The sequence below is a fragment of the Peromyscus maniculatus genome, chromosome 1 (assembly GCF_049852395.1).
Source record: "Peromyscus maniculatus bairdii isolate BWxNUB_F1_BW_parent chromosome 1, HU_Pman_BW_mat_3.1, whole genome shotgun sequence".
In the NCBI taxonomy this organism is placed as follows: domain Eukaryota; kingdom Metazoa; phylum Chordata; class Mammalia; order Rodentia; family Cricetidae; genus Peromyscus; species Peromyscus maniculatus.
In genome coordinates this window covers 163,349,425-163,363,206 of record NC_134852.1, presented here as the reverse complement: position 1 = coordinate 163,363,206, position 13,782 = coordinate 163,349,425, and the positions used below count along the sequence as shown (strand labels likewise).

Genomic DNA, 13,782 nt, shown 5'->3' with positions numbered 1-13,782 from the left:
CCTCCTCCAAGGCAACGCCTCCCATGGGGAGTCAGCAGAGCCTGATACATTCAGTTGAAGGAGGTCCAAGCCCCTCCTTTCTGCACCAAGGCTGTGTAAGGTATACCACTATAGGCACTGGGCTCCAAAAAGTCAACTCAGATTGGTGAATACCCTAAATGTCATCATGGGGCATGTTCTTAAGAGAGAGAAAAAAACAGCAGTCAGGAACCCAAGACTCCAGTGAACTTAGGAGGGGCAGGCAATGCCTAGAAAAGATGAAGACAATGAGAGTACAGTAACTATATTTAAAAAAAATCTACTCTAGGCCTGAAAGATGGTTCCGTAGCTAAGAACACTTGCTGTTCTTGGCTAGGACCTAATTTTAGTTTTTAGCACCCACATCCGGTGGCTATAATTCCAGGAAGTCTGACACCCTATTCTCACTTCTAAAGACACACACACACACACACACACACAAATACATACATACAAGCACACAACTGCTTTTTTTTAATTTTTCAAAGTATCTGCTCTATCTCATTAAAGACCATGGTGAAGGAACAATCTGAGATGTAGCTCTTGTTTTTTTTCCAGAAAATAATTAACCACATAATAAAAATCAATGACACTTGATTTACATTTTTAAAAATAAAGCTATTTCCAAAAAAATTCTATGGTAGTCTAACAGGGACTTCCATTTTAAATACATTCTTCAGAAATAATTAGTATTACTTTTTTCTCTGTATCCCTTTACAGGAAAGCAGCCCATTCATCTTCTATAATTTTTATGCCATATCTAACTCAAAATGCAAAAAGATAAAATACCAAGAACTTATATCTTAAAAGAAGAGACACGTGCAATGGGGGTAAGCACTAAGTATTATTTTAGTTAATAAATAGTGTTACTTTTTACTAATAAAAATATGGAGAAGCATTGATGCCATTTATAATGAACTCCTTGAGGTTCAAAATATGGATAAATGTGTTTTGAAGTGAAGAGAGACCAGCGCTAGTTGGACACACAGAGCAAATATTTGCACATCATTCCCAAATACTTCAACATTATCCCAGCCTACCCAGGTTCTTAGGCAACATATTCTGGGGTTACAGTTGTTTAAGAGATTTGTTTTCTGCCTTTGCTGGTAACCCTTGCTTGAAAACGGTTTAAAACAATGTTTGTAGATGACAAAATAAAAAGTCAAATAGTGGTCTCAAACACAAAGCCAAAAGACGCTGTATAGACTCTGGGGTCTTGTGTTGTCAATACCGTTCCCCACACTCAGCCCCAGGGAAATCAAATAGTGAAGCATTACTGTCCCTCTCAGCTCTCTTCAAATTTAGAACACTATACTTATCCATAATAACCATTCATATTTATGGGATCTGGAACAACATTTGGGTCTAAACCAACAGCATTAAAACTTACACCCTATCCAACCTCTCTACCCAGCCAGATCTTCCACATCCTTCTCCAGAATCCAACCCAATGACTCTATTAGACACTCCCCATATATGCACCCTCCCCAACCCACTAGATCTAGCTTGAGTCCCATATCCAGTACCCTGGATGAGTCTTGCCACCCCTACCTGTGCCATAACCAACCTCTACTACTCTGCCAGGACTTACCCTACCTAACCCCCAATACACAGGTCTCCCCCACACCACATCCAAAAATTCCACTCATATAGATCCACCCCTACACTCAAGGCTTAGACTAACAGGTACATCCTGTACACCAGCCCATTCTCCTACGTCTACCTGGCTCCATTCCACCACCTAAGCTATTTTCAACCTCTAGGCCCAAGCCACGCACACATCCTGTCTTCTATCCCAATCTTCTCTGCCCATATCTGACTTAAAACTAACAAAAGAAGTTCTCATGCCCAGATCTCACCACAAAAATATAAACAATATGGAAGATTAATTATATCTTCTTTCTAAAATGTACCAGACCTATATAAATGTGTGACACTGTGAAAAAAAACTTTCAAATTATAAGCATAGATGAAGGAGGAGAATCCAAAGTCAATGGAATAAACCAGGTCTTCAGCAATATCATATAAGAAAACTTCCCCAAACTAAAGAAAGACACACCAATACAGATACAAAAAGTGTACAGAATACCAAAGAGGCAATAACAGAAAAGAAAATCCCCATGGCACACCATAGTTAAAATAATAAGTATAAATAACAAAGAAAGTATGTTGAAAGTTAAAGAGAAAAACAACTCACATACAAAGAAAAATCTACCAGATTAACAGTTGATTTCTCAATGGAAACTTTGAAAGTCAGAAGAGCCTGGAGTAAAGCATTCCAAACTTTGAAAGCCAGAAGAGACTGAAACAAAACATTCAGCCCCTAAAAGACCATGTCATATAGCCTATACTAATATTCCCAGTAAAACCACCAGCCATTATTGAATGAGAAAGAAAAACTTTCTATAACATAAATAGCCTTTAAAAATTATATCTAATAAACCAAAGCTAAAGAAAATACAGGAAGTAATATTTTGGACTGATGAGAGGAATGAGCATAACATAGAGACTGTAAAAGGAAATATGAAGCCATAATTATCAAGTACTACTGAAAACACAACACCAAGAGTCAATAAAATGATGATTGCAATTAATACAAACATTTCAATAAAATTTTTAAATATTAATGACCTCAATTATCCAATCAAAATATAAGACGGGAACCATCCCCGATGGCATCAGAGGCCCCGGAGGCACTGATTGGAGGAAGAAACTCCTATACCTATAACTACCCCAACCCATATGAGTAGACAGCAGTGTAAGAATACATTCAACAACATAAAGAGCAATATGGCACCACTAGAACCTATTTGTTCTACAATAGCAAGACCTGAACATCCCAACACAGATGAAACAGAAGAAAATGACCTTAAAAATAACTTTATGAAGATGATAGAGGCCATTAAGAAGGAAATGAAAAATCCCCTTAAAGAAATCAAGGAAAAAGCAAACAAAAAAATTGGAAGAAATCAATAAATTCCTTAAAGAAAGCCAAGAAAAAAACAAACAGGTGAAAGAAATAGTTCAAGACTTGAAAATTGAAATAATGGTAATAAAGAAAACACAAACCAAGAAAGTCCTGCAAATGGAAAAATCTGGGTAAACAAACAGGAACTATAGATGCAAGCCTCTCCAGCAGAATACAAAAGATGGAAGAGAGAATCTCAGGCATCGAAGATACAATAGAGAAAATAGATTAATCAGCCAAAGAAAATGTTAAATCCAACAAATTCTTAGTACAAACATCCACAAAATCTGGAACACCATGTAAAGACTAAACCTAATAATAATAGGGATGGAAGAAGGGGAATTCCAGCTCAAAGGCACAGAAAATAAATTCAACAAAATCCATAGAAGAAAACTTTCCCAACCTAAAGAAGGACATGCCTGTGAAGGTACAAGAAGCTTACAGAACACCAAATAGACTGAACCAAAGGAGAAAAAGTCCCCTCACCACATAATAATCAAAACACTAAACATACAGAATAAAGAAAGAATATTATGAGCTGCAAAAGGAAAAAAAAAAGGCCAAGTTAAATATAAAGACAGACCTATCAGAATTACACCCAACTACTCAATGGAGACTCTGAAAGCCAGAAGGTCCTGGACAGACATTTTGCAGACACTAAGAAACCACTCAGACTACTATAACCAGCAAAACTTTCAATCACTATAGATGGGATGGAGAAAACAATATATTCCATGACAAAACCAGATTTAAACAATACCTATCCACAAATCCAGCTCTACAGAAAGTAGTAGAAGGAAAATTCCAACTCAAGGAAGTTAGCTGCACCTACAAAAACATAGGCAATAGATAATCTCATATCAGCAAAACCCAAAGAAGGGAAACATTCACACACACACACTGCCACCACCACTACCAAAACCAAAAAATAACAGGAATTAAAAATCACTGATCATTAATATCACTTAATATCAATGGATTCAATTCGCCTATAAAAAGACACAGGCTAACAGAATGGATACAAAAACAGGATCCATCCTTCTGCTGCATACAAGAAGAATACCTCAACTTCAAAGACAGAGTAAAGGGTAGAGAAAAGATTTTCCATTCAAATGGATCTAAGAAGCAAGCTGGTATCCTAATATCTAACAAAATAGACTTCAAGTTAAAATTAATCAAAAGAGATGGAGAAGGATATTTCTCTTTTATTATAGGAAAACTCCATCAAGATGAAGTCTCAATTCTGAACATTTATGCCCCAATACAAGGGCATCCACATTTGTAAAACAAACATTATTAAAGCTTAAACCACACATCAAACCCCACACACTAATAGTGGGAGACTTCAGCACCCCACTCTCACCAATGGACAGGTTTGCCAGAAAGAAACATAACAGAGAAATAAAGGAACTAACAGATGTTATGCCTCAAGTGGACTTAACAGACATCTATAGAACATTTCACCCAGACACAAAAGAATATAACTTCTTCTCAGCATCTCATGGAACATTCTCTAAAATTGAGCATATACTCAGTTACAAGACAAATCTCAGCAGATACAAAAACATTTGGAATAACCCCCTGTATCTTATCAGATCACTGTGGCTTAAAGTTAGAATTTAACAATGACACAAATTACAGAAAGCCTACAAACTCATGGAAACTGAACAACTCTCAACTGAATTACCACTGAGTCAAGGAAGAAATGAAGAAAGAAGTTAAAGACTTCCCAGAACTCAATGAGAATGAATGCACAACATACCCAAAGTTATGGGACACTTTGAAAACAGTGCTAAGATGAAAGTCCATAGCATTAAGTGCCCACATAAAGAATTTGGAGAAATCTCAGCTGGGCGGTGGTGGCGCACGCCTTTAATCCCAGCACTCGGGAGGCAGAGGCAGACGGATCTCTGTGAGTTCGAGGCCAGCCTGGGCTACCAAGTGAGTTCCAGGAAAGGCACAAAGCTACATAGAGAAACCCTGTCTCGAAAAACAAAACAAAAAAAACAAAAAAACAAAAAAAAGAATTTGGAGAAATCTCATACTAGCAACTTAACATCACACCTGAAACCTCTAGAACAAACCGAAGCAAACTCATTCAGGAGGAGTAAATGACAGAAAATATCAACCTCAGGGCTGAAATCAACAAAACGGAAACAAAGAGAACAATACAAAAAAAATCAACAAAACAAAGAGTTAGTTCTTTGAGTAAATCTACAAGATAGACAAACCCTTATCCAAACTAACCAAAAGGCAGAGAGAGAGAGAGAGAGAGAGAGAGAGAGAGAGAGAGAGAGAGAGAGAGAGAGAGAGAGAGAATCCAAATTAACAAAATCAGAAATAAAAGGGGGTACATAACAACAGACACTGAGGAAATCCAGTGAATCATTAGGTCATATTTTGAAAACCTGTACTCCACAAAATTGGAAAATCTAAAAGAAATGGACAATTTTCTTAATAGGTACTGTAGGTTTTGCAACTCTGGAAAAGGTGTCCTGACTATCTGGGGAGTCAGATAACACCTTGAGCTGCTTAGGACATCTCTGATGGCTGGAACTGCAAGAAGACAGTTCAGCCCTGGAGGGGGTATCCCAGACACCTTGAGCTACTCAGAACAACAGCTCTGCCCTGAAGGTGTCCCAGACACCTGGAGCTGTTTAACACAGGCCTGAGGGCTAGAACTGCAAAGAAGCAGCCCAACCCTGGAAGGAAAATTTTTCTGACTTCTTGGGAGAGTCAGGCCTGAAACTGCTTCAGAAGGGATTGGTATCCTGACTCTTCGGGAAAGTCAGGGTATACCTGGTGTGATGGGGGATGGTCTCCCCGTGAGATATAGCAATCGTGTTCCTCTCCTGGAGAGCCACTACAGCTGAGTTTTGCTCAGGCCCCACTTAAGGGGGCTTCCTAGCAGAGCTCTGCTTCTCCGGCCTAGGATGTTGCTTCTTTTGCTTCACTCTGCAAAAGGGGAAACCCCTGCAGAAATGTAGCAATCTCCTCCAGCTGGCTCCAGAGAAAAGTGTTACTTTTCAGCTCTCTCACTCAGTCCACTAAGGGATCTTGTAACTATAGTTTTCCTGCCTTGCCCACAGTCAGGACAAATCTCAGTCACCCACCAGTCCCACAGCCGCTCAGACCCAACCAAGTAAACACAGAAACTTATATTGCTTACAAACTGTATGGCCGTGGCAGGCTTCTTGCTAACTGTTCTTATAGCTTAAATTAATCCATTTCCATAAATCTATACTTTGCCACTTGGTTCATGGCTTACCGGCATCTTCACATGCTGCTTGTCATGGCGACAGCTTGGCAGTGTCTCCTCCCACCTTCCCGTTCTCTCAATTCTCCTCTCTGTTAGTCCCACCTATACTTCCTGCCTGGTCACTGACCAATAAGTGTTTTATTTACTGACCAATCAGAGCATTTGATATACAGACCATCCCACAGCAGGATCTCAGCAAAGATCTTCTGTCCAACTCCTCCTTGCCCTGCTCTTTCAGCTCTCCCTTATTTTATCCATTAGAGGACATCTCAGCAAGGATCTTCTCTACACCAGTGAATAAAGATCTTCACATTCTAAACTCTTGAAAAAGAGATTTATTTGGGAAGGAAGAGTACAGGAAAGTAACTGCCTTTACCAGGGTGGAGAAAACAGCTTTTTTTCTAACTGACCAGGCAGGGCAGTTTACACACGATGTCTTGGGGGTGGAGTCAACCAGGGGTTGACTTAGCATGTTCTACTGTCATGCTCTGTGATTGGATGGTTTCATAAGTCAGTTGGCCAGGGGCAAAAAAGGCTCTGATCTGACTGAGCCAAACTATGTCTTTCATTGACCTTATCAGAGCCATCTTTCCCTAGTTCTGGGCTCCAGGGTCAGGGTGGGTTTCTTTAGCCAGCCCCCTTTCCCTCCAGGTACCACATACAAAAATGAAATCAAGACAAGATAAACAATTTAAATGGACCTATAACCCCTAAGGAAATAGAAGAAGTTATTAAAAGTCTCCAAACCAAAAGAATTCCAGGGCCAGATGGTTTCAACACATACTTCTACCAGAATTTCAAAGAAGAGCTAATACCCCTAAAATTGTTACACACAATAGAAACAGAAGGAACACTGTCAAACTCTTTTTACAAGGCTACAGTTACCTAATACCCAAACCACACAAAGATACAACAAAGAAAGAATTACAGACCAAACTCCCTCACGAACATTGAAGCAAAAATACTCAATAAAGTACTGGCAAACCAAATTCAAGAACACATCAAAAAAAAAATCATTCATCATAATCAAATGGGCTTTATCCCAGAGATACAGGGATGGTTCAACATATGATAATCTGTCAATGTAATCCACCATATAAACAAACTGAAAGAAAAAAAAACACATGATCATCTCATTAAAAGCTGGAAAAGCCTTTGACAAAATTCAATACCCCTTCATGATAAAGGTCTTGGGGGGATCAGGAATACAAGGAACATTCCTAAACATAATAAAGGCAATTTACAGCAAGCCAACAGCCAACATGAAACTAAATGGAAAAAAACTCAAAGTGATTCCACTAAAATCAGGAACAAGACAAGGCTGTTCACTCTCTCCGTGTCTATTCAATATAGTACTTGAAGTTCTAACTAGAGCAGTAAGACAATAAAAGGAGATCAAGGGGGTACAAATTGGAAAAGAAGATGTCAAACTTTCACAATTTGCAGATGATATGATAGTATATATAAGTGACTCCAAAAATTCTACCAGGGAACTCCTATAGCTGGTTAACACCTTCAAAGATGTGCCAGGATACAAGATCAACTCAGAAAAAAAAATCAGTAGCCTTCCTATATACAAATGATAAATTGCCTGAGAAAGAAGTTAGAGAAGCATCACCATTTATGGTAGTCACAAATAACATAAAATATCTTGGAGTAACTCAAACCAAGCAAGTGAAAAACTGCATGACAAGAACTTTAAGTCTTTGAAGAAAGAAATGGAAGAAGATATCAGAAAATGGAAAGATCTCCCATGCTCTTGGATAGATAGGATTAACATAATAAAAAATGGCAATCTTACCAAAAGTGTTCTACAAATTCAATGCAATCCTCATCAAAATCCTAACACCATTCTTCACAGACCTCAAAAGAACAATACTCAACTTCATATGGAAAAACAAAAAACCCAGGATAGCCAAAACAATCCTGTAAATAAAGGAAGTTCCTAAGTCATCACCATCCCTGACTTTAAGCTCTACTATAGAGCTATAGTAATGAAAACAGCTTGGTATTGGCATAAAAACAGACATGTGGATCAATGGAATTGAATTGAAGACCCTGACATTAATCCACACACCTATGAACACCTGATTTTTTTACAAAGAAGCCAAAATTATACAATGGAAAAAAGAAAGCATCTTCAACAAATGGTGCTGGCATAACCAGATGTTGGCATATAAAAAAAATGCTGAAATTTGCAGGCAAACAGGTGGATCTAGAAAACACCATCCTGAGTGAGGTAACCCAGACTCACAAAGACAAATGTGGTCTATACTCACTCATAAGTGGATACTAGATGTAAAGCAAAGGATAATCAGACTACAACCCACAGCTCCAGAGAAGCTAGGAAACAAGGAAGACCCTAAGAGGAACTCATGGATCACCTTTGGAAGGGGAAACAGATGAGATCTCCATGAGTAAACAGGGACAAGGGGGGCAATAGAGGGAAGGGTATGGGGGATGAGAACATAAGGAAATGGTATGGTTAGGCTGGGGGAGGGAGAGAGTGGGAGAGCAATGAAAGAGATATCTTGATAGAGGGAAATATTATGGGGTAAGGCTAAAACCTGGTACTAGGGAAATTCCCAAGAATCCACAAAAATGACCCCAGATTAGACTACTAGCAATAGTGGAGATGTTGCCTGGATAGGCCTAACCTGGTAATCAGATTGGTGAATACTCTCATTGTCATCATAGAGCCTTCATCCAGTAACTGATGGAAGCAGATGCAGAGATCCACAGCCAAGCACCAGAATGAACTCTGGGAGTCCAGCTGAAAAGAGAGAAGAGGGATTACATGAGCAAGGGGAAGAGGGGTCAAGATCATGATGGGGAAATCTACAGAGACAACTGAACCAATCTCTTAGGAACTCACAAACTTTAGACTGACAGCTGTAGAACCTACATAGGACCAGACTAGGCCATCTGCATACAGAAGAAAAATGCAAAGAGATTCATATATATTACCATGCACAAAACTCAAGTCCAAGTGGATCAAAGAACTCAACATAAATCCAGTTACACTTAACCTGATAGAAGAGAAAGTGGGAAGTAGCCTTGAACACATTGGCATAGGAGATCACTTCCTGAATATAATACCAGTAGTACAGACACTGAGAGGAACAATTAATAAATGGGACCTCCTGAAACTGAGAATCTTCTGTAAGGCAAAGGACACAGTCAATTAGACAAAACGGCAGCCTACAGAATGAGAAAAGATCTTCACAAACCCCACATCTAACAGAAGGCTGATCTCCAAAATATATAAAGAACTCAAGAAACTAGACATCAAAATAAGGAACAATCCAATTAAAAAAATGGGCTTCAGAGCTAAACAGAGTATTTTCAAAGGAAGAATCTCAAATGACCAAAAGACATTTCAGGAATTGCTCAATGTCCTTAGCCATAAGAGAAATGCAAATTAAAACAACTTTGAGATACCATCTTACATCTGTCGGAATGACTATGTTCAAAAACATTAATGACAACTGCTGGTGGGAGTGTAAACTTGTACAGCCACTTTGGAAATCAGTATGGTGGGTTCTCAGAAAACTGGGAATCAGTCTACCTCAAGACCCAGAAATACCTCTCTTTGGCGTATACCCAAAGGATGCGCAATCATACCACAAGGACACTTGCTCAAATATGTTCATAGCAGCATTATTTATTAGCATTATAGCCAGAACCTGGAAACAACCTAGATGCAGCTAAAGAATAGATAAAGAAAATGTGGTACATTTACACAATGGAGTATTATTCAGTGGCTTAAAAAAAATGAAATCATGCAGGGCGGTGGTGGCGCACGCCTTTAATCCCAGCACTCGGGAGGCAGAGCCAGGTGGATCTCTGTGAGTTCAAGGCCAGCCTGGGCTACCAAGTGAGTTCCAGGAAAGGCGCAAAGCTACACAGAGAAACCCTGTCTCAAAAAATCAAAAAAAAAAAATGAAATCATGAAATTTGCAGGCAAATGGAAAAAAATTAGGAATCCACAAGGATGACCCCAGCTAAGACTCCTAGCAATAGTGGAGAGGGTGCCTGAACTGGCCTTCCCCTATAGCCACAATGAGTTGCTCATTGTGAGTTAGGTGTTACCTAACCCACCAAGCCACAAGTTGGGCATTCCCAGCAAAAACTCCAGCATCAAATGGACATATATTTATGGTCAAATCCAAGCAAACAAGACAGAAAAAACAGCCCAAATGCTCTTACTAACTCTTCTCATCCAGCTTCTACCTGAGGCCTGATGGCCCTGTTATCAGGTTTAACAGGAAAATGTAATTGAGCCCTGGTTTACAAATGATTTTGCCTGATACCCAAGAACCTCCCAAAAGTAGATAACTGCAATACTACAGCCCCTGGCTGGGATAACCCCTGAAGGAGAAATGCGAAGGAAAACCTTTCCAAGGTGTATAATTTCAAGCGTTACACCTGCTTGCTTATTTTGTATAGGAGAAATGGGAAGATGTATGATCAGATACTAACCCACAGCTACAACTTTGATGGTTCAACTAGATGGTCAGAAACTTGGAGGAAACCAGACTGATAAACTGGTAACAAGTCTAGGTGCAATAGTGTTAACTGTCAACTTGACAGACTAGGAAATCCTCAGGAAGGGGACCTCTGAGCATGCCTGCCGAGGATTAGCCAGACTATGTCAATTGAGAAGGGAAGACATGGCCGCTGTGAGTGGTGTCATTCCCTGATCAGGATTCTGCACGGTGTAAATGGAGAAAGAGGACTGAGCAAAGCAAGCATGCCTCTCTCTTTGCTTCCTGACCCTGGGTAAAATGACCAGCTGCTTCAGGTTCCTGTGGCCTTGACTTTCCTGCCCTGATGGACTGCACCTTTGAACTGTTAAACAAAAGAAACCTTTTCTTTGTTAAATTGCTTTTGTCGGAGTATTTTTTTTCCACAGCGACACTAGGAAAGCATTATTTGAAATAAATCTCGAAATAAGCCAAAGAAAATTGAAGATATTTGCATCTCACGTCAGCCCTCAACAAAGGGCATTCTCAGGAGAGGATTTTAGCAATCAAGTGGAGGGGATGGCTTGTGCTGTGGATGCCTTAGCTTGCTTCCTTTCTGTTGCTGCAGGGGGAGAAAAAAAAACATGACGAAAAGCAACTTGGGGAAGAAAGGGTTTGTTTGGCTTACAGGTTACAGCCTACCAACAGGAGAAGTCAGTGCAGGGAACTTGAAGGCAGGAGCTAGAGCAGAAGCCGTGGAGGAATGCTGCTTAGTGGCTTGTTCTTCATGCCTTGCTCCACCTGCTTTCTGTTCTGTTCTGTTTTTTATTTTGTTTTGTTTTGTTTTGTTTTGTTTTGTTTTGTTTTGTTTTGTTTTGTTTTGTTTTGTTTTGTTTTGTTTTGTTTTGTTTTGTTGAGACAAGATTTCTCTGTGTAACAGCCCCGTAAATGGCTTTGTAGATCAGGCTGGCCTTGAACTCACAGAGATCCACCTGCCTCAGTCTCCTGAGTGCTGGGATTAAAAGCGTGTGCTGCCACCACCTGGCTCAACCCACTTTCTTATATACTCCAGGAATACTTGATCAGAAGTGGTCTCTCCACATCAATCATAAATCAAGAAAATGTCCCACATGCTACCCTACAGGCCAGTGTCTTGGGAAACCTTAGGGTACTTCTTCTCATTGGACTCCAGTTTCAAGTTGACAAAAAAAAAAACTAACTAGCACAGTACCAACCCACCTCTTTCCCCATCTTTATCTCAGTTCCATAGGTCCTTATCTGGTTTTTGGACTTTATGAATACTATTTTTTTAAAACAAGGCCTAGACTGGCTTAGTCTCCAGTGGCAAAGGTCAACCCTGGATGTGGGAATGGGTAGGACAAGGAGAACCAAAGTTCAAGACCCAGATAAGAGGAGAAGAGAGAAAGAAGTAAGGAGAGGCCAAATGTCCCTAGCTGGTTTTGTGGGTGAAGAACAAGAGATCTTTTTGCTAAAGTCTGCCTTAAGATCCAGCCTAGGAGGGAGAACAGTACTCAGAAAGAGACTTTCAGATCCCCAGGGTCAGCAGTTCTCCTTTTAGCCATGGCGTCCTTCTGAGAAAGACAGGTCAATAGGTCTCTGCTTCTCATTTAACTAGAACCACCTACAAATTCAAAATAATTGTCCTTGAAGCCTGCTGTTAAATAAAATCCTTCTCATTCAAGCGAAGAAGATGCAAACCATCCAACAGTGGCTGCCACAACAGTCTCCACCTGGGTTCCTCCTTGACATGTAATCTTTCAATACTCAGAGATAGTGAACACTCACTGTCCTGAAGCAGACGGTTTGATATCACAGTGGAATGGTGTCTGTGGTCTCCATGACTACATCAATATCCTGCAGAGACTAGAACCAGCATCTTATTGATTGTTTTTCTCTGGAGAGCCTTGACTAATATACTAATATACAGAGCCACACAGACTGAAACAGTCCTTAGTAGATTCACTTTGAATAATAACATTGGCTTTCTCTTCTCACAGGCTGCACAAATAATGTTTGGCCTAATTCACAGTGCACTGGGGATGCTCTGGGTCTTTTTGTACAATCTAGAGGAAGAACAATACAGTGTCGGTCCTGTCGGTATGACTGTTATCATCTTTTACATGTTGGTGTCTGGATCATTTGTGAGTAAACTGTGGCATTGCTGATTTCTATTTATTTGGTCCTAATTGATTGATTAAAGTATGCTGTGGTCAACAGTGTACTAGACTCAATCACTGATTTCCAGTGCTCATTTGAGCCTGAAAGAGTTGTTTTTTGTGTTTGTCTCCTGTTTTGGTAAGTATCTCAAGAGGCTAGGATGTACAGGTAAAAAAGATTTCAAAGGACTATTATTCAGAAGACTCACAAAGGGCAGGGCTGTTTATACAACAACTATAAGGTCGTTCTTTTCAGGGTGAAGATCCAAAAGCATGAGTTTAATGTCTAAAGAACTAGAGGCAATTTTTGGAAAAATTACCTAAGGGAAAAGAAAAAAAGAGCCTTGGAGGCCCAAGAGGAGTTGAGGAGAATTAAATAGAGATCCCTAAAATTGATATTCTAACAATTTCTTGGGTGAATTTATCAAAATGTCCACATGGAGCATGCCCAATTAAAAGTAGTTATACTGGGGAAAGCCCAAAGCTCTGATTGCCCCAGCCATCTTAGTTCACAGACGCACTCAATCCAGAAGAAATCTGTTGATCAAGGGTCATTTATGCGGAAGTCATGTGGCCTTGTGGCACAACTGACTCCCCTGTAACAGCAAATCTCTAGAAGCAGAGAGCTTAACCTAAGGATGAGCTTCTTCACAGAGAACAGATTTCCTAAATCCTTCCCCACCTTCTTGTTCTCCTCTACCAAAATGGAGCTTTGAAAGAGTAGAGGTCTGAGTGGAGCCCAGTCCCTGAGCTTTGTGGAAAGGCTTCTGAGACATACAAGTAGACATTTCACTCAGCAGAGGTCTGACATTCACTTCTTTGATTGGCAGACATTTCCTCCAAGGACTCACCTCTAAAGGCATTGCAAAACTGACAACTTTGTAGAAAGAGGTG

At 39.9% G+C, this 13,782-nt stretch overlaps 1 protein-coding gene across 11 annotated transcripts in view; it reads left to right on the top strand.

Annotated features, from left to right (window-relative positions):
* Positions 1-13,782, top strand: part of LOC121820808 (membrane-spanning 4-domains subfamily A member 12-like) — a 44,029-nt gene that overhangs the window by 15,711 nt on the left and 14,536 nt on the right. For 8 of the 11 annotated variants that reach the window (XM_076560069.1, XM_042261041.2, XM_042261050.2 and 5 more), the window contains 2 exons: positions 739-848; positions 12,730-12,873. In XM_076560069.1, the coding sequence (XP_076416184.1) occupies positions 789-848; positions 12,730-12,873 (204 nt within the window). In that variant the 5' untranslated portion in view covers positions 739-788. The remainder of the gene's footprint in view (positions 1-738; positions 849-12,729; positions 12,874-13,782) is intronic. The other 3 variants (XM_042261081.2, XM_042261076.2, XM_042261086.2) reach the window with 1 other exon arrangement.